The sequence below is a fragment of the Octopus bimaculoides genome, chromosome 20 (genome assembly GCF_001194135.2).
Source record: "Octopus bimaculoides isolate UCB-OBI-ISO-001 chromosome 20, ASM119413v2, whole genome shotgun sequence".
Taxonomy (NCBI): Eukaryota; Metazoa; Mollusca; class Cephalopoda; order Octopoda; family Octopodidae; genus Octopus; species Octopus bimaculoides.
Window position 1 is genome coordinate 23,466,365 of NC_069000.1, and position 23,938 is coordinate 23,490,302.

At 35.4% G+C, this 23,938-nt stretch overlaps 1 protein-coding gene across 1 annotated transcript in view; it reads right to left on the reverse strand.

The window, feature by feature from the left end:
- The window catches only part of LOC106879450 (hypoxia up-regulated protein 1), a 50,704-nt gene that overhangs the window by 19,799 nt on the left and 6,967 nt on the right, over nt 1–23,938 (reverse strand). Inside the window, exons 2-13 of the mRNA XM_014929006.2 lie at nt 23,209–23,299; nt 20,026–20,087; nt 19,330–19,361; nt 19,080–19,158; nt 17,368–17,522; nt 16,249–16,325; nt 12,640–12,768; nt 10,210–10,314; nt 5,138–5,207; nt 3,394–3,715; nt 3,222–3,304; nt 2,058–2,190 (exon numbers count right to left, since the gene is read on the reverse strand). Of these exons, the coding sequence (XP_014784492.1) occupies nt 2,058–2,190; nt 3,222–3,304; nt 3,394–3,715; nt 5,138–5,207; nt 10,210–10,314; nt 12,640–12,768; nt 16,249–16,325; nt 17,368–17,522; nt 19,080–19,158; nt 19,330–19,361; nt 20,026–20,087; nt 23,209–23,281 (1,320 nt within the window). The 5' untranslated portion in view covers nt 23,282–23,299. The remainder of the gene's footprint in view (nt 1–2,057; nt 2,191–3,221; nt 3,305–3,393; nt 3,716–5,137; nt 5,208–10,209; nt 10,315–12,639; nt 12,769–16,248; nt 16,326–17,367; nt 17,523–19,079; nt 19,159–19,329; nt 19,362–20,025; nt 20,088–23,208; nt 23,300–23,938) is intronic.

Sequence of the window (23,938 nt, forward strand, 5' to 3'; positions counted from 1 at the left end):
CTATACATATACGTGTACATATACATCTATATATATATACATATACATCTCTCTCTCTCTCTCTCTCTTTCTCTCTCTCTGAAAGTATCTGTCATTACAGTATCGAAATGTGATTGTTTCAGTTAGAGGAATAACGTGTACATATACATCTATATGTATACATAAACATCTCTCTCTCTCTCTGAAAGTATCTGTCATTACAGTATCGAAATGCGATTGTTTCAGTTAGTGGAATAGTTTCATTTTTAAAGTGAAAGTATTTGACATGAGTGTTTTTGTTTCACTTTTGACACGTAATACTTAAATAGTGGAGGAGATATTATGCTTCCGTGGGCTCGAACTCTGCAAGAAGTTTAAAAATTTCTTTGACTAAAACACAACTGGAACAGATGTAAGGCATCTGTAAAATTTGAATGAAATTGGTTGCGTAGTTCTTGAGTTTTAGGGATTCACACACACACACACACACACACACACACAGACAGACAAACAGACAGACAGACAGACACATATTCTCATTTTTATATATATAGATTAAGTCAGACTTAAAAGAGAGCGTTTCTAAAGCCAAGTGAAACAAAATGCACAAATTAAACAAGAGAGAATAAAAAACAAAACAATAATAAGTAGGAGAAGGAAAACAACATGATTTCTAACAATAATAACTACCACCAGTAAAAATTGATCTTAGTGTTACAAGTAGCATTGATTATACATTGATAATAGACTGATCAGCAGTAAATCACATAAATAAATAGTGTTAAGCCAAGATTACAAAATAATAATAATAATAATAATAATAAATAATAATAAAGAAAAATGAAACCAAATAGAAAATGAGAATCAACTAAACAGTGGGTTTATATGAGGAAGTTAGGATGTAAAGGATTGGTGTTAAAAGTTTGAGATACTAGAGTTTAGGGTAAAAGGATTTAAGGTAGATCCTAAGGAAAAAAAGCTAATGAAAGTATTAGCATGCCATTTCCTATTTTCCGTAGCAGCCATATTCTGTGTCAAGTTTGGTGTGTACAATAATTTAACAGTGTGTCTGTTAAATATCATGCGATATTTAAGCGTAGATGTCCAATATATCCGTAGCTATGTTCAGCTCAAAGAGGGGATTGAACTATATTATTTTCTTCTCCTCTAACATATTCTTACAAGTATAATCTAAAATTCACCTGACTACTGGGTTCATAGATAGTGTTGAAATTCATACCGGTATGCTGAAAGGGGTTCATTAAAACTTACTATGTTTCAGTAGTAGCAGTTATATTATGTAACCAACTGCCAGAATATTTAGTTGGATAGTCAGTTGTTTTAGCTTAGGTCTACTACTCACATAGCATTGGTCAGCTATGCAGTAGGACTGCACCTGAAGCCACATGGTTGGGAAGCAAACCTCTTAACCACAATGTCATTCCTGTGAGTCAACGAAAGAAATTGGTGACCAAGGCAGAACACATTATGTCCAAGATGGATCTTATTCTTTCACTGGTTTCAATCATCAGACTATAACAATGTTATGTCAATACCTTTAGGGGTTTAATTGGATCATATTGATTCCAGCTTGCTAATTTATCAATCTTTATTAATCAAAATGTGAAGTTACAGGTCACAAATAGACAAAAATGATGTACACAAATATAAACACTTGCACATACCTAGCTCAGTATATGTGTGTGTGTGTGCATAAATACAATTAACTGTTGCATAGTTTGCATCAACCAGGTTCCATTCTCAAGGCTAGACTGGGATTATAATAAAAGACACCTGCCCAAGGTGCCATGTAGTAAAATTGAACACAGAATCATATGCTTATGAAGTGATCTTCTTAACAACATAGCTATGAATGACTTCAGGGTATTGCTGATTTACAGACTCTCAGCATAAAATGTTTATTTTATTAATATCAAAGGAAAAGGAAAAACAACTTTGCTACTTGCATGAATTTCGACTTTGAAACAGGAGGTATCAGCATTTTACAATTTTGAGTGTTAACATATAATATAAACACAGCGGAAAAGTGAAGAAAGTAATAGATAAATATTTCTTACAACAATTGGGTAGACAGTAGCTTCTTTAACAATGAACTTCTTCACTCGGAATCCTTGACTCAGGTGAGCAGCCTGATACACAGCACCTAAAGCAGCAGCATCATCTGTGTTGATACTTTTACCCAGCTCTTTGCTAGAAAAGTAGAAAACAAAAAAGAGAATAATCTTAAAATCATTAATCTGGGGTAAAGTTGGATGGAAGTGAGCAGGGGAATGTGTGAGAGCTGAAGTGAGTCAATATGAGGATGAGGGGTGGGTGTATCAGTGAGATTAATATATTAAATAGATAATAACAACATAACCATATTCCTAGATTTGATCCTTAGTTGGAGTCACTCTAAATTCACTTAATACTTTGTTAAAAGGTACAAATCTTATAAACTCACAAACTCCATGAATATGTAAGAATTCATTATTTTCAAAGTAAGTTTCATTTGCTAATTAGTTATGTTTTGAATCTACTTGTTGTCTTCATCAATTGCCATGGACGTTAAAATTTCATACTTAATCTCTTACTCCCTTTCTGGCCATAACATACACTGCCTTTGTCAATAATGTCTAAAAAAGACACCTAACAAGTATTTTGTCATTTGTTGAAAGTATTATAAATGCTGTATGAATACAAGGTAGGTCCAAGCTTCCTCAAAATACTTGGCGTTAACTGGAGGATGCTCATGAACTGGGAGATGTAGGTTGCCAGAAAGAAGTTAGGAGCTCTCTATAAACAGAAAGAGTTACAATGTTCTGTCAACAGCTGACAGAAATACTTTCAATGTATTGATTTTATAGAAGTTATGTACTTAGATTTAGACTTTTCTCACTTTACAGTGTAGCAATTTTATTTAAAAAGAATAGTCATACAACTTAGTAGATTGCTTCAGCATAGCTCATACAACCAAATCTAACCTTTATAAAAAAGAATAAAGGACATTGAAAGGATAGCTAGAACAAAATAAATTGTAATGTGATGTTACACTCAGAAACCTGAGTATGTCTGTGAGATTATGTTCAGAAACTCAAGTGTAACTTCAGTGACATCATTTTCAGTAACCCAAGTGTAATTTCAGTGGCATTATTTTTCAGAAATAAGGATGAAGCTTATGCAAAGTCAGGTGATATAGATGAATACAAGTTGGTATTTCTAAATAAGAGTTATTGACTTACCGTTTTACAGCTTTAAGCAGACTCTCTTGAACTTTAGGAATACGAGTTCCACCTCCCATTAAGATTACATCTTTAATTTCCTCCTACAATTAGATTTTTAAAAATTTTTTATCCTATTGATCAAGCAGTATATAAATCAAGATTAACAGAGCAAATTTTTCTTCCATCTTACCAAAGTTATTTCAGAATATTCTAAGGCTTTCTTAATTGGCATTGTAACACGTTCAAAGAGGTCAGCATTGAGTTCTTCAAAGATACTTCGAGTGACTTTTATACGCATGTCCTGATTATCAATCAAATTCTCCACTTGAGCATAATGTTCTGTGTTGGCACTTAAAATCATCTTTACACGTTCAGCTTCTTTAAAAAGCTTTGCCATACTACGCTGGTTTTTGAAGACATCCTGTTTTGTGAGTTTTTTCTTGTTAAATTGCTCAGCAAGATAGTTTCTGAAACGCAGAGTCATCTCAAGACCACCAAGTCTATTATCAAATCTGGAAAAGAAAAAAATGAGCCAGTGTGGGAGACATGTAGAGATTTACCTGTTAGCATTCTAACTCATTTAAACAAATCAAATTCCCTTCTTTTTCTAAGGAAAAGATATCTCATTTAATAAATCCACAGTTATAGACATCATTACAGGGTTTTACATCCATCAGATTTAAGCATTATTTGAATGAATCATCCAACCATTTCAGTTAGTGGTTTTGTACATAAATATATATATCATCATCATCGTTTAATATGCATGGGTAAGACGGTTCACAAGAGCTGACCAGGTAGAAAAACTACTCTGTGCTACTGTGTCTGTTTTGGCAGGGTTTTTCTGGCTGGATGCCCTTCCTAAGAGCAACCACTCTGCAGAGTGGACTCAGTGCTTTTTATGTGGCACAAGCACAAGTAAGGATAGTTTTGGCATGGTTTTTACAGCTGGATGCCCTTCCAAATGCCAACCATTTTACAGTGTGATTGAATGCTTTTTAGGTAGCACCAGCACTCACAAGACAAGGAATTATGAGAGGGGCAGTAACATTTGAGGAGGGGAACTCGTGTCAGAGGATGAAAGGTTATAGGGTTACAAAGAGACAGAAACAAGTGTCTTGCTATAACAGAGGAGGTGATCCAGTATCAGATGAATGATTAGAGTGTGACAGAGAAACAGGGAGGCAAAAATAGGTGTCTAATAGAGAGGTGGTACATGATTACTCAGTAAGAGAGAGAGTGACCAAGAATGAGAGCAGAAATAGGTGTGCTGCTGCAGAGGAGATACACAGCTACCCATCCAGAGAGAGGGGGGAAAGGGGGAGGGGGAGAGAGAGAGAGAGAGACTGTAGGAAACTGCAGAAGTGTAAGAAAGAGCAGGAGAGAGATAGTAAAGTGCCAGGGTATACTCACAAGTAATGAGGATCAGAGCCTAGATGTGATGGTAGAGTAAAGAAAAGAGAGGTACAAAGGCCATAATATATGCGGTCAGGTGTTGCCAAGAAGGTGCAAATAGCGAGTTGGAGTTTCAGTGACTGGTGGAAACTTGGGTAGAGGACAGTGATGGCAGGAAAGGGAAGAATGGAGACAAACATAAATATATTTTCTTAGAGACCTGCACAGAAAGAACTTCAGAGCAATGCAGGATAATTAAAATCAGGCCACTTTGTTTTTGTATTTGGTTTGAAAGATTCTTTATGTGAATTTGCGCATTGAAACATATTGTGGTGTAATGACTTTCCCTAGACTCAATAAAAGCATTCCATAAATACTTTAAATCCCTTATCATAACACTCCTCTGCCGTAAGTGAAAATCTCACTGGGGTAGACTTTTCCTAAGCACAACTCTTGGATTTAGCTGTATTGAAATTTAAAATGGCTTTAGCAATAATTAAACACAAACTTATAAGAATAAAAGTTACCAAGCAACTTACGCTACTCCATGTATGGTCAGTTGTGGGTTAATATCACGGGTATCTTCTTTGCTTTGACTAAGAACGTATCCTGGAAAATAACAGTAAATGCATTAAAATATTTCAGTGTCCTAGAAAGTATCAGTAAATGCATTGAAATATGTTTGAGATCATCAATATAAGTCATAGAAGTTCATCACACATTATTATTTGTGTCTTTAATAGGGCAGAATTCCTTATACAGTTATTTTCTCACTAGTTTGGATGCATTCAAGTCCCTTTCACCAATTCCAGTATTACTGCACCTCTTGTATCACAGCCACTCAAAATCTAATGCCAGATATTAGCATCATACTATTTTCCTTTTGTGCGGAGTAAGTAAGTGTCTTATCAACAAAAGTAGATATCTCTAAACTTCTTATATCCAAACTTGCTACTGCTTCCTCTTATCAACTACTAATAATTTTGTCTATTATTTACAAATTAGTTCATGATTAAAGATAGTGGCCTCCCTACTTTTCAATAAACATAAGTGCATACATGTGTATTTTATAATCTTAAAGTTACAATAAGGCAGTGAGCTGGCAGAATCATTAGCACGCTGGATGGAATGCTTAGTAGAATTTCGCCCGTCGCTACGTTCTGAGTTCAAATTCCACCAAGGTTGACTTTGCCTTTCATTCTTTCAGGGTCAATGAAATAAGTACCAGTTACACACTGGGGTCGATATAATCAACTAGCCCCCTTCCCCCAACATTTTCAAGGCCTTGTGCCTAGAGTAGAAATAATGATTTTAAAATTATAGTGCCAACATTTCATCAAAAGAAAATCATCATCATTGTTGTTTTTTCCATAGCATGGATTAGATAAACCTTGTTAAGGCAGATTTTCTACGGCTAAATGCACTTATCACCAACCCATAACAATTTTGTATGTACAATATTTTCATTCCACTGGCCCTCAAATATCAAAACCAACAAAGCTGCTGAAATTATAAGAATATTTACTGGAGAATTGTAAGCATCACAGCTTTTGCATATTCAGTGTTAATCAGGACATGAAGATATATAAATACTCTCTCTCTCTCTCTCTCTCTCATATATATATATATATATATATACACACACACGTGCACGTGCCATGGGCTGGACAGCTTGACAGGAACTGGTAAAACCAGGGACCACACCAAGTTCCATAGTCTGTTTTGGCTTAGTTTCTACAGCTAGATGCCTTTCCTAACCACTTTACAGAGTGCAAAGGGTGCCTTTTATGAGGAACCATCACCAGCACTTTTTATGTAGCACCACCACCAGTGCTATTTATGTGGCACCAGCACCATTGTTTTTTATATGGCACCAACACCAATCTTTTCGTGTGGCACTCTGCTTTTAAAATATCTATTTTGTTGTGGTGGATGGGTCTTCTTGAGTACAGCAATGCACCACATATCTCGGTCCCCCATCATCTTTGTAAGGCTCAGTGTTTTGAGATCGGCCTTCAATACTTCATCTCATAGCTTCTTGGGTTTCCCTCTTCCACAACTTCCCTCCACTTTAAATGACCAGCACTTCTTTATGCAATTATCCTCATCTATCTGTACCATGTGACTAAACCAGTGCAGTCTCCTCTCTTGCATACTAAGAATATGCCAACTTTTCTCTCCTCTCAATACACTAGTGCTCTTTGAACTTTCTTCATCCTATTCTTATTCTAGCAATTACATTTTCTGTACAACCTCCTCCATTGCTAATTAGGTCACCTAGGAAGCAGAAATTATCTACAACATCCAGAAAGCCTCCAGGACATTTGGGAAAATTGGTTTCCCATGTATTTGTGGTCTTTATGGCTCCTAACCATCTAAATACACACACATTACTTTCTCTGTTAACTCTCCAACTATTTCACTTCACCTCTTGCACTGGGTACACCAAATGGGATTTCTGCCTACACCCTTTCCACATATCGAGTAGGGCCATTTATCTGAAGGGTGATGGGTCCTGTCTGATTTCTTGCTTACTAGGACCTTGGTCTTTGCTAAGTTAACTTTAAGACCTTTTGGCTTCAGCTTCTGTTTCCACACCTGGAATTTCTTTTCTCTGGGTGGGAAGCAAACTTCTTACCATACAGCCAACTGCGCACATACACACACACACACTCATATATGTATGTTATTTATTTGGTCAGCTGGAATTAGAACAAACAGGGTACCCAGAGTTTCACCAGACAACTGGTACCATGGGGGTGAATATGACCCCCAGCCTTATTTAAAACACTAGATGATCCAAACTGTTAGGTTTTATGTTTCAATATCTCACCTAATTTTTATTTAACATTCTTTCTAACTGTTTTCACACTTGCAATTTTGTCTGTCTTATTATTATGATTACATTTTTTAGTTTGGGATCAAACTAACCCCTCAGTACCATCTACGTTATAAATTTATATTTCTTTGCTTTCAGGTTCTGTGATGTCTAAAGCAGTGAACAATGTCTAAAAATCAAAAGTTGGATCCACACAGGTTGATGGAGATCTTAGAAGAGGCAAATCAACAGCAAAGAGGAGGATGATATTGAAGATGAATTGAGCTGGTGTAAAAGTGAGCCCAAACTTGATGCCCTGTCAGCTTCGAACAGTGAAGAAAGTGCAAGTGATTCTGAATCTGGAGAGAACCACGATTCTGTTAGTCAAGAAGTATGAGGGAAAGAGGATTATTTGTATTCAATAAAGCAAAAAAACTGAAAGAACACCAAGGTGAATATTGTCATAAGGACACTGAGGCTAAAGGGTAAAGGATGTAAGGCAGATGCACCCTTGGAATCATTCAAAGCTTTTTTTTTTCTTTTTTGGGATAAATCTATGCAATCAGAAATTGTAACATGGACAAATCAAAAGATTGAAAATGTGAGGAAGAGTTACAAAAGCAGCCCTGAATTCATATATGATGCAAGCAAGACAGAATTCTGTGCCCTCTTAGGTATTCTCATGTTATTGGGTGTTACAAAAAGCTCCTAGGAAAATACTGCAAGTGTCTGAGCCATGATGGTACTGGAAAACCTTTATGCATAGCCGCAATGAGTCAGGAGCATTTATTGTTTCTCATGTATTGCCTATTTTGATGATTCCACCTAAAGAAATCAGCAAAGAGACATTGACAAGTTAGTACTTATTTGATACATCAACAAAAAGTTTGTCGTGGCTTGCAAAGAAAACTACACACCAAGAACTAGCTGTACAGTTGATGCAAGTCTTCTTGGATTCAGAGGAAGGGGCAGTTTCAAGCAATATATCTCAAACAAACCAGCCAAAAATGGGATCAAGGTGTATGTTCTAGCTGATGGCCAATCATTCTAATTGGTTTCTTCCAAAATTTATGCAGGAACTGGCACTCATACACCAGGATTATGAGTACCAACCCAAGTGGTTCTGGGTTTGACTAGGCCAGTCTCAGGAACAAACAGAAACATTACCATTGATAACTATTGCACATCCATTTCTCTGGCCATAGAACTGAAATCAAAGAACCTTACTCAAGTAGGCACCATGAAAAAGAACAAACAATGCATATATCCCAGCTTCTTCATAAAAGCAGATGAAGGAACAGTGCATCACACATGTTGACCATGCCTAACAACTTCACTTTACTATTAATTGCTCCGAAGAAAAACAAGAGAGCAGTGTTCTTATTTACAATGCATGCTACTAAAAGTCAAGGCATAAATCACTGAGAAAGAAGAAACATGTTCTATAATCATGAAAAAAGAAGTACTAACTGTCACGATCAAATGTGCACCCTCTATACAACATTAAGGAAAACAAGTGATTGGCCAATCAGGGTTTTCTATGGGATGCTTGACAGCTCTGCACTAAATGGATTTGTCATTTTACTCACAATGAACCTGCCTTTGAGAGAAAGAGGAAACACAAGCTATTAAAATTTTTGAAAGAACTTTTGATTTTGTTCATCACTCTGCATGCTTAGTGCAGATTGGGGACACCCCAGACACCTCAAGCTGTGGAATTTTTCCAGAAACACCTTCAGTTGTTAAAAGCATCATTCATCACAACACAAGAGATATTTCATTTGCCCAAGATCAAAGGGCAAGAAGACTGGGTTCATTTGTAGTGGATGCAATAACTCCATGTGTGATAGCAAGATGGTCTGGAATCAATGCCAGGATTAAAATATTTACACATAAAATGCTGAAATACTCAATAAACACTGATTAAAAAAATAAAAAAACAGATTTTCCAGCATTTTTAATGATGGGGATCAAACTGCCCCCATGGTACTGCTAACATAATTTTTTCATGGTACCACAACAGGGTTAATAGTATTATATACTATGAAATATTACAACTTTATGTCATATATTTATGACCTGATCACTGAAATTGAGGTGCAATGAATTATATCAAATGCACAACAAAACTGACACTTTATAGTACACAAATCTAAAAAGAAATAAAACATGAAGATAGTAATAGCAAATATTACTATATTTTGAAAGGTTACCATGAATATTTTGCAATATAATTCTGGAGCATTGTTGAGAGAGTCAGATAGGTTTCCTTGTAACTAAAAATGGCAGAGGATCTACCCAACCCTCCAAAACAACATTCCTCCCTTTCGTATCCTTATCACTTCAGATCTCTCACCATCTAGAGGTTATATACTAAATAGACTTTAACAGACCGACATGTGCCTCATTGTTATTTTCGCCATTTATCCACCCCTTGCTATCCATTACTCTCACTGTCTTCTCTAGCACTGGTGCCACTATAAAAAGCACTCAATACACTGTAAAGTAGTTAGTGTTAGAAAGGTCATAGAAATAAAGCCATAGAAAACAAGCCAAAAATAAAACTTACAAGCAAAATGTGGTCCACATACCCAACACATTTAAGAAAGCTAAAATGATCTTTTCAACCCATATCAGCATGGAAAGAGAGCATAAAATGACAACAATAATGGTGTTTTGTTGTGGGCCTAAATACTTCCTGAAACCATCAATGCTGTTTGTCACTGTTGTGTTAAAAGCAACTAAAGCTGTTTTCAAAAACAAAATAAAACAAAACAAAAAAACTTAACTCACCAACGACACTGGCAGTTGTGGAGCTGGCTCCCATATCATAAAATATAATGTATTGTGGTTTGTTGCTGAAATCCTTCCTACGGAATACTCCATAATTCAAGGCAACTACAAATGGTAAATTATTTTCATCAAAAGTAGAAACATTTGCAAAATCACAACTTTAGAGACTTTAATAGAATCTCTAAACATAACTATAATAAAAGAAAAAAAGAAGTTAAGAAAGGAATAGCATAAAAAGATAATAAAAATAATTTTCAACAACCAAGTTTGTTGACAGTAAAACCTTAAGGTACCTAAATTTTTAAATAACTATAGAAGCAGCTACCCATTAAATTACCTTCATATTGGGTGGAAGTAGGGATTCACCAAGGATCAGCACTCAGCCCCCTCTTATTCATCATAGTTCTCCAGGCAACAACAGAGGAATTCAAGACAGGATGCCCCTGGGAGCTCCTCTATGCTGATGACCTTGCTCTCATAGCAGAATCACTATCAGAACTAGAGAAGAAATTTCAGGTGTGGAAGCAAGGTTTAGAATTGAAGGGCCTTAGAGTCAATGTTGCAAAAACCAAAATCCTATTAAGAAGGATGGTGAACAAATCACAAACCCCTTCAGGTAGATGGCCCTGCTCAATCTGTAGAAAAGGTGTAGGTAGAAACTCCATAAGATGTACCCAGTGTAAGCTATGGACACATAAGAGGTGCAGCAACATCAAAGCAAGGTTAACCAGGATGATAGCTTTTGTGTGCGGCAGATGCACAGGGGCAAAAAACACTGCAGATGCTCAGATAATGGATTCCATTACGTCAGTGGGAGAAACTAGTTGTTAGCTTCCGCTACCTAGGTGACCAAGTCTGTAGTGGGGATGGATGCTCAGAGAGTGTTGCCAATAGAATAAGAATAGCCTGGGCAAAGTTCAGAAAGCTCCTACCTTTACTGGTGACAAAGGGCCTCTTGCTCAGAGTGAAAGGTAGACTGTATGATGCATGTGTGTGAAATGCCATGCTATACAGCAGTGAAACATGGGCCATGACTGCTGAAGACATGCATAGGCTTGAAAGAAATGAAGCTAGTATGATCCACTGGATGTGTAATGTCGGTGTGCACACACAACAGAGTGTAAGTGCCCTGAGAGAAATGTTGGACGTAAGAAGCATCAGATGTGGTGTGCAAGAGAGATGACTGTGTTGGTACAGTCATGTGCTGTGTATGGATGAGGAGAGCTGTGTGAAGAAATGTCACTCCCTAACAGTGGAAGGAACCCATGGAAGAGGGAGATCCAGGAAGACATGGGATGAGGTGGTGAAGCATGATCTTCGAATGTTGGGCCTCACAGAAGTGATGACAAGAGACTGAGACCTCTGGAGATATGCTGTGATTGAGAAGTCCCGGCAAGTCAAGTAAGATCACAGCTGTAGCCTATACCAGTGTCACATAACCAACCCATTTAAAAAGTACCTCTGAATCATAGGGCGACACACCGTACTTGAGGAGACCTATTGAGTCAAGTAAAATCTAAAATCAAATCACAATCAAAAATGGAAATGGTAATTGTGGCTGATGCCAGTGCACCTGACTGGCTCTCATGCTGGTGGCATGCAATAAGCACCATTCATGTGTGGGTTGTTGCCAGTGCCACCTGACTGGCTCAAATAAAAAGCACCATCCTGAACATGGTCGATGCCAGCAGTCCCACCCCGACTGGCTCCTGTTCCAGTAGCATGTAAAAAGCCAATGACAGTGTCACCTGACTGGCTCCTATGCTGGTGGCACATAAAAAGCACCCACTACACTCTCGGATTGGTTGGTGTTAGGAAGGACATCTAGCTGTAGAAACATTGCCAGATTAGATTGGAGCCTGGTGCAACCTCCTGACTTGCCAGTCCCCAGTCAAACCGTTCAACCCATGTCAGCATGGAAAAACGGATGTTAAACGATGATGATGATGACAAATGTATAAAATAAATTTTAGAGTAAATGTCATTAAGAATGTTGATTATAAACACACAGAATATACTACATGTAATTCATCATGTTTGTCTACAAGAAAATATGAATGTAGGATTCCATCATATCTGCTAATAATAAACTATAATAAATTGAGAGCCTTTATCCAACATGTATGACAAAGTAGCAAACAATAAAAACAATACATCAAAGTAGTAAGTATTCAGACGAAGATCTACAACAGAAGTTTTAAAAACTATTCAGGGTAGCTAGCCATCATACGTAATAATAATCAATAAGAGATATTGTTCTCAGAATAATTAACGAAGTTTATCATTAAGGATAGTGTCATTGGCAAGATTATAACATAACTACATATCAAGTTGGCCAAAAACAAAGCCTTACAGTAACTAAAGTATGCTAAAAATAAATTTTGTTGATTCTCAGTGAAATTAGAAAAAAAAACCCATCAAGGTAGATACCTGCAGCATTCACACTCATCAGTTGTAATAAATTAAGGCCACCGATGTGAACAGCTTCCTTGACTGAGTTACGTTCTGCCTGGTTGAAGTGTGATGGCACTGTCACCACAATATCCTTGATAGTTTGTTCTGGAAAAATAAATAGATTCGTATTTTAGCAGATCATTATCTGATGATTTCATCTAAAACAATTGTCCATTGTTGACCTGCATGTGACTAGCAAACCAAATCCTTTAGACACATACCCAAAGGCACTGCAAAGATGCAGTAGTCACAGCTGGTGTAAACAAAGAGGTTAACCCATGTTCTCTAACACTTGTGATTATCCTACATCAAATTTTCTTACGGAATATCAAGGTTTTTTTCATTCATAACACACGACTTAATTATCTCCAGCACAAGACTCCAGTTCTCTTGCATAGCTAGCATAATGCTTTAAACCTGTATTTAATATTGCATTCATCTGGCTTTATTGGTGTCTAGAAAGTGCTCCATAGAGTGCTTGACAAGACAAGCATGAGCTATCAATGTGGTTCTCTAATCTCACTTGAAGTCCATTATTAGAGGAGATATGTGAGCACAACTACGATATAGATTTTTATATATTTTCTGGCTCAGTACACAAGTTCAAAGACTCCCAGTGATTGGTTAGCTTTGCTAATGTGTGCAACATATCCCCTTATTAAGAGAGCCATCAGAAAAAATGACACTTTCAAAATATCAGAAGTAGTTGATAACCTGCAGTTAGGTGTCCTCTATGCAAATATTGAAAGAGTATAGTGTTGTAGATGACCACTGTTTTGATGAGACTAATTATCAGTCCAAAGAGTTCACAGACCTCTGTAGATCTGTTGACAATGACTTAGAGATCAGTATTGGAATGCACAAGACAGTCATCAACAAACACTTTAAGTAAGGGTCTCTTATGTACATTGGTATTTCCATTCAATTTCCAGAGGTTAAAGAGCAAGCCATCTATTATCTAAGACAAATTAAAACTACTGGTAACATAAAAGAAAAAAAAAAAAGGTTGAAAAGAAAAAGATCACATAGCTCTGCTTATTTCTATTAAAGGTTGTGAAGGTTACTGTTGGAAAGACAGAGCTTTCCATGAAATCATCCTTATTTTGTTCAATGCAATTTTCTTGGATTTATCTCACAGTAGAAGCCACATCCTCAGTGTTGCACTTCCAACGGTAGGCTTTTGACACTAAGGCTACTAACAGTACTTCATACAAAGTGATTTAGCAGGTTTTGTGCCAGCAATGAACTGCAAGGATATTCCCCTGGTAGTTAAATACAGTCTATCTTGTTACTTTTGCTTTTGCAAAGAGAGATAGTAGCAGCTCTGAAGTCTTGTAACATAAATTCTTCATTCCAATTGCTGTAGAATGCATTAAGAGACTCAGAGCTTGCTGCATTAACAAGTTCAATAAGGATGCCATCCATACTAGGTGCTTTCTCAGAATTAGTTTCAATGACTGCTTTCATAACCTCATATAAGATGGTCTAGGCTATCCTATCAACCTCTGATCAATCCTTTCCAAATTTGCAGGGTCTACAGTGAAAAGTCTTAAGGATAGTGAAGAAGTATTCTCTCCAATGCTCTGTGACACCCTCCTTTGTCTTCAAGAATAGTAGTGCCATCATCTGCAAGTGGCATAATGTTAAATTTGTGTGGTCTATAAACAGTTTTTAGTATATATATATACCCAGGCCTATTCCCCATTTTTTAGGAGGGGGTAACCACAACAAGACACACCAAGCATTCCATTCATTTCCCAGCTCAAAGAGGCAAACCCCAGTCTATGCTTGGGTCAAAGCATAGAACGCAACCCCCAATATCAGCAGTGGGGTCTGACAGCATATGCTGGTTTACCCCCATCACATCATGTCCCTTGAGCAACATCAAATTCACTCATCCGTCCACAAACACTCTCCAAGCTTTCCTATCATTTATAAACTCTCTTGCCTCTCTCACTCCAACACCTCTAACCACCAAAGCTTTCCTCACTCCATCCATCCACACAAACCGAGGTCTGCCTCTGGTTCTGCTACCTACCACTTCTGCCTTCATCACCCTCCTTACCATCCGCTCCTCATCCATACTCTTCATGTGGTCAAACAACCTCAACATTCATCTATCCATTTTGCATTTTGGTTGTTAGATTTTCTCTCATTCCTGTTCACCTTCGCACCTCCTCATTCCTCATCCTGTCCATCTGTGTCACACCAACCATAATCCTCAAACACATCTAGTCACCTTTCTGCCTCTCTCAGGCCTCATATAACATTGTCAGCATAATCACGCCATCATATTCCCTCACTCTGTATCCCACTTCCTCAGCCAACAACCCCACCAGTTTTTAAATGAATTAAAGGATTCTTTTGTATAGTTTGATTCTGCATTAACCTGATCCTTAACTGCCTTTCAGTGATAGATTGATAATGAGAAGACTTTAAATGTGTTTTTTAAATATTTTTTATGATACGTAAGAATATTCTGTTGTACGAAGTCTTCAGCATATTAAGTGCTCGTGATATATATGAGTTAGATTTTACTCAAATAAGACCCAAACCCTCATTTCTTCATTAGTATATATTTAAATGCATTACACACAGAAAATGATGAGATGGTCACTGCTGGAATGCTTTTGATTAACAGGTCTGTTTAATGAGGACAGACCTGGGTCTAAACATAATATACACACACTGATATCATGACAAATGAAGAGCAAAAGTGCAGTGCCAAATTATTTCCAAAACTGACACCATCTCACAATTGGACTATTTATAAAAAAATTTATTGCACAAACTTTTGCTTTTCCTATCACCATAGGTTGGAATATTTTTCCAACTCATGTCAAATGTCTGACTATATAATTTTGCAGTTGGCAACCTATCTCAATGAAACAAACAGGAAAAGTACCTATTCTGTGAGAAAAGGACAGAAGCAAGTACAAGAGCCACATCTAGGTAATTCTGGGAGGGTTCAGACTCCTGAATCAAGAGACCAGGGAAATATTTTATGAGACCTTTCATACCTAGAAAAGTATTGATCCTTCTCCTGGAGTTAAAGGTAATTCATTAAGAAACAGAAAAGTAAAATGTTTAGTCATCTAGTCTTCTTCCAGGTATTTAATTAAATAATTAGTTTGAACTTAGCCCCACTGAGAGACTAACTTCATGCAAGTATATAATGACTTGCTAAGTTAAGGTTAATGATAGGCTAGACTGACATGATCTGGTTAACAATAATATTTGTTGTAATGATCTCCTTATGGTGTCTCCATTACAAAAAGAATCACTTTGCACGAGATTAATCTGTAATTATTATCCAAGTATTTATTGTCCTTGCAGTGAGAATTAAAACAAGATTTCTTTCATAGAAATATTCTAAACTTCAAATTCAAAGAATTATGAAATGGAGTTATTGTAACATTCATGTTTATCCCAAGGACATTATTAACATAGATGATTCTACTGGAATTTAATAAGTGTAGGTTATAGATTTGCTAGCTAACACAGCACCTATGATTATTAGTAAGTTAGAAAAATTAAAATTTACATCACTGATAAAAAGAAAGTAAAAAACAAAATGTTAAATACCTGCAAAATTTTCTGCCAATTGTTTACAATACTCTAGCAGCATACCGAGAAGTTCTTCAGTACTGTAAGAAGTTTCCCTATACAAAATAAAAACAATAATTCAAGTTACAACCATTTAAGAGATGCTTTTTAAATGAGCAGACATGTAGATAATGGGCAGTGGGTGAGCTGATTATAATTTTAAAATATCTATTTCAATGTGTTATTCAAGTAATGATGATGACTCCACTGAAATGCAAAATGTAAGTTTTAATAGAGTAATGAAATACCTTACCAAAATCTACAAACATAGACATAATAGTGTTATATAATAGATGAACAGATAACATAGTAGGCATGGATACACAATGTTACAATTTAAATAACCAAACTAGTACTAGACGTTTCTCACAGTAGGAAGGATGACATTCTGACAGCTGATCACTATCAAAATCATTTGGTAACAGATTTGTGTTAAATCTAATATTTGCACAATACTGAATATTTGCATGGTCAGCATAATTCTCACCTTGTGTACAGTTAATACACAAATTAAGGAAATGTGAAGTAGCAGAAGTGACAGAATGCAGGTGGTTGTAATTTAGCCCCAGGCTCTGACTGAGCAGACTGTGATCAAAGATAGTCTAGTTATAACCATGTTTTTCTTCTTTTTTTTTAAGATATCTTGGAATACTTTATCCAATGTGTCCTTTTAGCTTTATATTTTGATCCAAATTTCACTGAAATCCACTTTACTTTCAATTCCTTTTGAATCAGTAAAAGAAGTAGCAGTTAAGTATTGAGGTAAATTATATACATTTCAATTCCTCCATAAAATTAACAAATAAATGCTTGAAAACTTCTCAGCATCAACTAGAGTTGCTCAAGCTATGCTAAGATTATTCTGTTAGAGAAATCAATGTCAACAATAAAGGAGTACATTTAGAACTAAATGAAATTGTTTCAAGTGACAAAAAAACACTTCAGATGAATAAATTTGGAAAACACTGAATTTTACAAAATGTATAGATAAGCACTAGATTACAAACCAACCAAGCTTATAGCACATTGATGAAACGAATATTAAAACAATGACAAATACACACACCAAAAAAAAACAAAACAAAACTGAACACTTACTCATCTACTTTGAAGATAACAGTACTTCTTTCTTCATCTTTAACTAGCGTATAGAAAGGGAACCGTTCCTGATAAAGCTTCACAGCAGGGTCATCAAATTGTTTCCCAACAATGTCCATTAAGTAAATATAAGCATTTACAGGCATTTTTACTCGCTACAAAAAAGAAAAAAAAGTGTTAAAGTCAGGTCATTGAAATTTCAGATAGATATTTTATTTTTATAAATAAGATATCAAGCTTTTAAAAGGGCGCATAATACTGTAGTTATTTTCTATTCTCTGTTTATCTTATAGACAAGTTTCTACTTCAATTTTAATTTCTTTGGCATTGTAAGGTTAAGGTTTTGATAAATAGACTACATGATAATGTATTTCAGACCTTGTTGCCTTTATATACTTGTATTTTTTAGCTCTCCTGCCACATTTATCCTGCAAATATCCAATATGGGAATCAGTCACATCAAAGTTCATGTTCTGATGGATATTTTTTTTTAAATAACAATAAAAAGACACACTCAGTTCTGTGTAGTAATTATGAAAACTAGTAAAAAAAACTTCCTTGTTATTAGGAAAGGTTTTATATATAAGCTGGTTAACACTGCCTACAACAGTTATATCAAATATGAAGAGATAATATAACAGGAAGCCATAATGAAAGAAATGTAGAACTATAAAAATAAAACTATAAATGAAGAACTATAGAAACAAGTGTTTTGAGGCCATTTTCACTGCTAAAGCAGGGTTTAAGTTTGTGAGACTCATGAAAGCTTTCTCCATTTTGGTCTGCCTGCCATCTCCCAGCAATCCCCTTATCCTCATTTCCTCTTCCATCATCATTGGCTACATCTTTCTCAATCTTTAATTGCATTCCACATTTATTTCCATTAGTCCTCTCACTCAGTCACTCTCCTCTTTCTTCAGCCTTCTCACCCCATTTCTCTTCACAACATCCACTTAAGTGCAGCTGCCACACTACTACACTTTCAATAAACAAACCAAGAATACATTGTGTATTTACTGAAGTTTACTCTAACAGTCATTCTGCACACAGTCACTTACAGCTACTTTCTACTTCACCACATACTTCTTCTTACCTTTTACCTCCATATCTTTCTATTCCATCCATCCCTATTGTCTGCTATTACTACCAGATCCTGTGTACAGCAACTCTCATGGTAAACCTTTTATATTCATGTCAACATCTCTGTCACGACTACAGAGTAGAAGGCTTAAAACAGAACCTTGATGCATTCCAAACTCTTCACTTGTTCTTGTCCTTCATCCTTACAACTGAGTGCTTTCTCTCTTATAACCACATCATTAATGTTAGCTAACCATTCCTCCACACTTAACTATCTCAATGCCCATGTCATCACTTCACAAGGAATCCTTTAGTTGTCATCTCATTTCCTCCTGACATTTAACGACCTTTTCAAATCTCCACCTTCCCCTAATTCTATCTGGATCCACAACAATTTGCTCTACTCCATCTTTCAAAAGAATCTTTAGGTTTTCACAATTATATTTGTGCATTGTTGCTTTTAACCTGAAATCACTGAACTAATCAACAGAAGGTCATTATCAAACCTATAATGTATTGGAACAGTCAAAATTTAGCTTCTACACTTCTTGGTCTGGTTAATCCCCAAACTCACAAAGTTCACACAGTTCTCAGCAAGAGAGAATACATGAAAGTCAAAAGCAGGATCTTACTGTTGATAAAGCCATATCAGAAAACTGCCTGTCTCCTCCTTTAAAGGCAATAACCGTTGGAGTTCTTCTTTTGGATTCTCTGTAAGAAAAACATTTACAAATAACTATGAAAAATGATTAGTCAGAAAAGTATGCAACAAGAAAATAATTCAAAGAATTTAAAGAAAAAATATATATAATAAAATTATTAAGTGTATTTATGATAGTAATTTAGTTTGTTTATAAGTCATTAAAAAAAAAATGGCCTTACAGATTTAATACTATTTCCATGGGTACTCCTGGCTGAAACAAAAAAGAAAATAGATTTCAAATTGAAATTATAAATATGTGCATGAGAGTGAACAACAAATCGACACAGAAAGAAAAATGTAGACAATAGATAACACACACATAGTGAAAGCTACACACAAAGTGAGAAGGAAAAAAAGGGGAATAAGGGAGAAAAAGAATATCATAGCTGAAAAGAAGTAACATATCTATAAAAGAAAAGCAAGAGTTTATAGTGGTGTTTGCTTAACAATAATGATTTTCACACAGGTGATTTGGTGGGAATTGATATACATGGACTATAATATGGATAAAAATATCATCTGATAATAAATATCACCATGTATAAAAATAAAGGAGCTAATTTCACAAAAAAAAATATTATGTATAAAATTATAGACTGACCCATGCAAGCATGGAAAAGTCAACATGTAAATGAAGATTACAATACAAAAAAAAAAAGAAACACTTGATATCCACCAAGTCACCAGTGTGAAAATCTTTAAGTAATCAATACAATAAATCCTTGCTTTATTTTATAAATTACATTACTTCTTTTTAGCTATTGTATTCTTTTTCTCCCATACTCTCATTTTTCCTTCTCACATTGTGTTATCTTTTGTCTACATCTTCATATATATATGTATATATATTAGCAAAACCTGTTTTCTAGCCATACCTTTACGATTCCAATCTTCATGAAATGGGAGCCCAGATCTACAGACATCACAGCAAAGCTCTCTATAAAAGAAGGAAAATCAAATTTTGTCACTAGTTTAACAAAAAAAAAGAAATTATTTTAAAAATGGATTAATAACCAATATGAACCAGGTTTTTGCTTAACAAGTATAGCTTTAAAAATGTCTCCACTGAGTGACTTGATTACAGAACTGATTTCACATCTAAAACCTGAGCATTACTGTATAGTGATATATATTAATATATAGTAATACAAGTGATATATTATCTGTAGAAGACATTTAACTGTCAATGTCTGTAGCAGACACTTAACCTTTCAATGGATAGATGTAAATAGGTAAGTAGCATATGAGGTATAGTACATTACTGCCAACAGCTTATAGTACTGAAATGAAATCCTTCCATATTGAAACCATCAAATAAACTGGTGTACTAACAAGAATAGCAATACATCCCTCTAAGCAACTTTATATATGAAAAATAGAGATGAAATGCTTCACATAACAAAAAAAGAAACAAATGTAAGAAAGAAAAACAAACTGAAAATCTCAGTGTAGTAAATTTTATATGACCACAAGTGACACCAACACTAAAGTTATTATTGAAAGTTAGAAAGAAATTGCTCAGCCCAGATCACTAATCCAATACACCAATGATCAAACACCTAACAGTGACTACCATAACTATTTGTCTTCATACAGTATATCTAGAATGATATTATGAAGTGTTTTTTCCTATTTAAAGATGGTAGGATATGATTTAAGGGATGCTATTTCTAGCACGCTGATCAATCATGAAGAAGCTCCCTTGTTGACTCAAGGGTGAAATTGCTTAGTTTGATACTTAGTTTGTCGTTGTCCTGTCAGAATTGACTGTATCTGACTTCCACTAGGATTCAATAATTGAAATTATTATTCATAAAAGAAAGACTCTTGCACCTAAGTGAAACATCTCTATATTAATATGCTAAGTCCAAATGCATTACGCTATCACATGGTTAGTTGAAGGGAAAGGTGAAGAGCAAGAGAAAAAGAGAGAGAGAGAGAGAGAGAGGTGTTTAACAACATGAGGTAGGGGGAAAGTAATAGTTATAATGTGGTTAAAAAGTTAGTTGAAGGGAGAGATATAGAGAAATAGTTAGAAATTCAATATTTAGCAGGGGGGGGGTGATGTTCTGGCAGTGAGATTAAAGAAATGCCCTCTCTCTCAGAGGGGAGGGCAGTTATATTAAGAGTGGAATGCAGACAAAGTGAGAGTAGTGATGCTATGCCAGCCAATGTCATTGCGCTGTCACGTGTTTAGTGGACATGAGAGGTGAAGAGAAAGAGAGGAATGAGGACATGAAGAGTGGAATGACATGGTTAAAAAGTTTATTGAAGTTAGAGGTAGAGAGAAAAAGAGAGAGAAAAATATAAAGTACTTAGCAGAAGGAAATTTTAAACATTATATATTATTGTGACTGACAAGAAAATAACATTATAATATTTAATTTTTTTATATCTTCTCTCAGTTACTCAATTATCTGTCTATTCACATTGATAAATACATCATTGAATAGACGGTAGAAAGAAGGCTTATAGTAGATATAATAAAAAACTTATAGATCAATGAAAATGAAATAGCTTAGCAAAATAGTTATGAATATTATTTCTTTTTTAAATATTTTTTTTTAAATTATCTGAACTTTGTATTGTCAGACTAGTTAGATACAATGAACGGCAAGAAAAGTGGATATAAACAAACAACTGAACTGAAATGAAATGAAAATAATCTTGGTTGAGAAACAACTTAGACTGAACTTTGTTATTGAAAACTATAATGGTGGTGGTGGTGATGAGAAAGGTGATGGAAGTGGCAGTGATGAGTGGCTAGTGAAAATGTATTTATTTTTTTATTTAAAATACATTTTTTATATCGCCTATCACTTAATGCATGTGCATAAGTGCAATCATTTATCAACTGCTAACTTGAACATTGATATTTGTTTATAAAATATGGATCACAGATGATGTAAGCTAATAAGAGAAAGAATGAGATGGTATAGGTAATGATGTAAAGAGAAGCAGTGGGTTGAATCACTAGGACAAGCATGTGAGCAGCAGTGTATAGGAAGAAAAAATATCAAAGAGAATACAGTTAGTATTTACAACAGATAAGAGAATATGTTCAAGATAGAATAGAAAATGAAAGAGAATGTCAGAAAGACTGTAAACATATGGTTAAAAGTTACAACATTGGTAACATGAATATCCTCTGTAATCATTTGTGAAGCTCAGATTTATAACTGAACCTCTGAACTGCTGAAAGATTGGGAAAGTTATGCTCCCTAAATTACAACCTTATCCAGAAGAACTGAAAGGTTTTCTTAATGTAAATAGTGCAGAATATACAATTTCAAAAGAAACACTAAGTTTTATTATTCTATATAAACTTGCAATCATCTAAAAAAATTTGTATTTATTGTGGGATTTCCACAGGTAGTGTTAGTTATTGTTATTGAAAACAGTTTAAGAAAAGACTGCAATATTGTGTAATGGTACTTTTTAAAAAATGATGGATTTAGCAGGCAAATTTTCAAACTGAATTGCAGGACTTTTCACCATGTTTAACTATATTTGCTTCAGCTATACATGTTAGAAAATAAAAAAATGATTCTATTGAAGTAATAGACTAATATCCTACTGACTGCCATCTGTTTTACATAAGCACAACTAAAGAGAACTGATACTACAAGTCATCACATTTTAAGCTAAGATCCAAGTGAGCTACTTTTTCAAGTAATTCACTCTATCTTGCCTTTCTGGTATTTTCTAAAACAAATATGGTAGATCAAGATCCAGAATACAGAATCATTTGGAAAAGCTTGGAGAGTGCTTGTGGACGGATGAGTGAATTTTGATGTTGCTCAAAGGGGTACGGAACCAGCATGATGCGGCAGGGGTAAACCAGCATGTGCTGTTGGACCCTGCTGTCGTTATCAGGGGTTGCGTTCTATGCCTTGACCCAAGCATAGGACAGGGCTTGCCTTTTTGAGCTGGGAAATGAATGGAATGCTTAGTGTGTGTGTTGTTGTGGCTACCTGCTCCTAAAAAAAAAGGGGGGAATAGGCCTGGGTATATACAAAACAAATAATTCCCAAAAGAATTAGGTTGAGATATTTTACCTGACAATTTAACTTGAGTGGAAACAAACAAAACTGCTATTAGCAGGGTGGATGCAAACTGTTGCCATGACATGATGGAGGTGAGTTGGTTCTGAAATGAAGAGAAACAGACATTAACTTAGAGACACCAGTAAATCTTTGATGTTAATTCATTTGTTTGTTCAGTTTTAATTTCCTACCCTTTGGCATTCAGATTAGTCTTTCACATGTAATGTTTATTATTTAGTGTTTTGAATTCATCATGCATTATCTTGTAATTTCAAGATTGCAATGATGTGATTGTATGAATCTTGCTGAGATACATTTTCTACAACTGGATGCTATTCCAGTCTACCAACCCTTACCTTTTTCCAAGTAAGCTATTTTTTCATTCTACTAGTACCATACAGGTAAGGTACATTTTCATTCCACTAGAAACAAGACTTTTTGATTATTAGAGATTGTAAACAACCGTTTTCACTCAAATGATGTTAATGAAAACATAAGAAATGATATCTTCAACAAACACATTTATATGTATATCATCATCATCGTTTAACGTCCGCTTTCCACGCTAGCATGGGTTGGACGATTTGACTGAGGACTGGTGAAACCGGATGGTAACACCAGGCTCCAATCTAATTTGGCAGAGTTTCTACAGCTGGATGCCCTTCCTAACGCCAACCACTCAGAGAGTGTAATGGGTGCTTTTACGTGTCACCCGCACGAAAACGGCCACGCTCGAAATGGT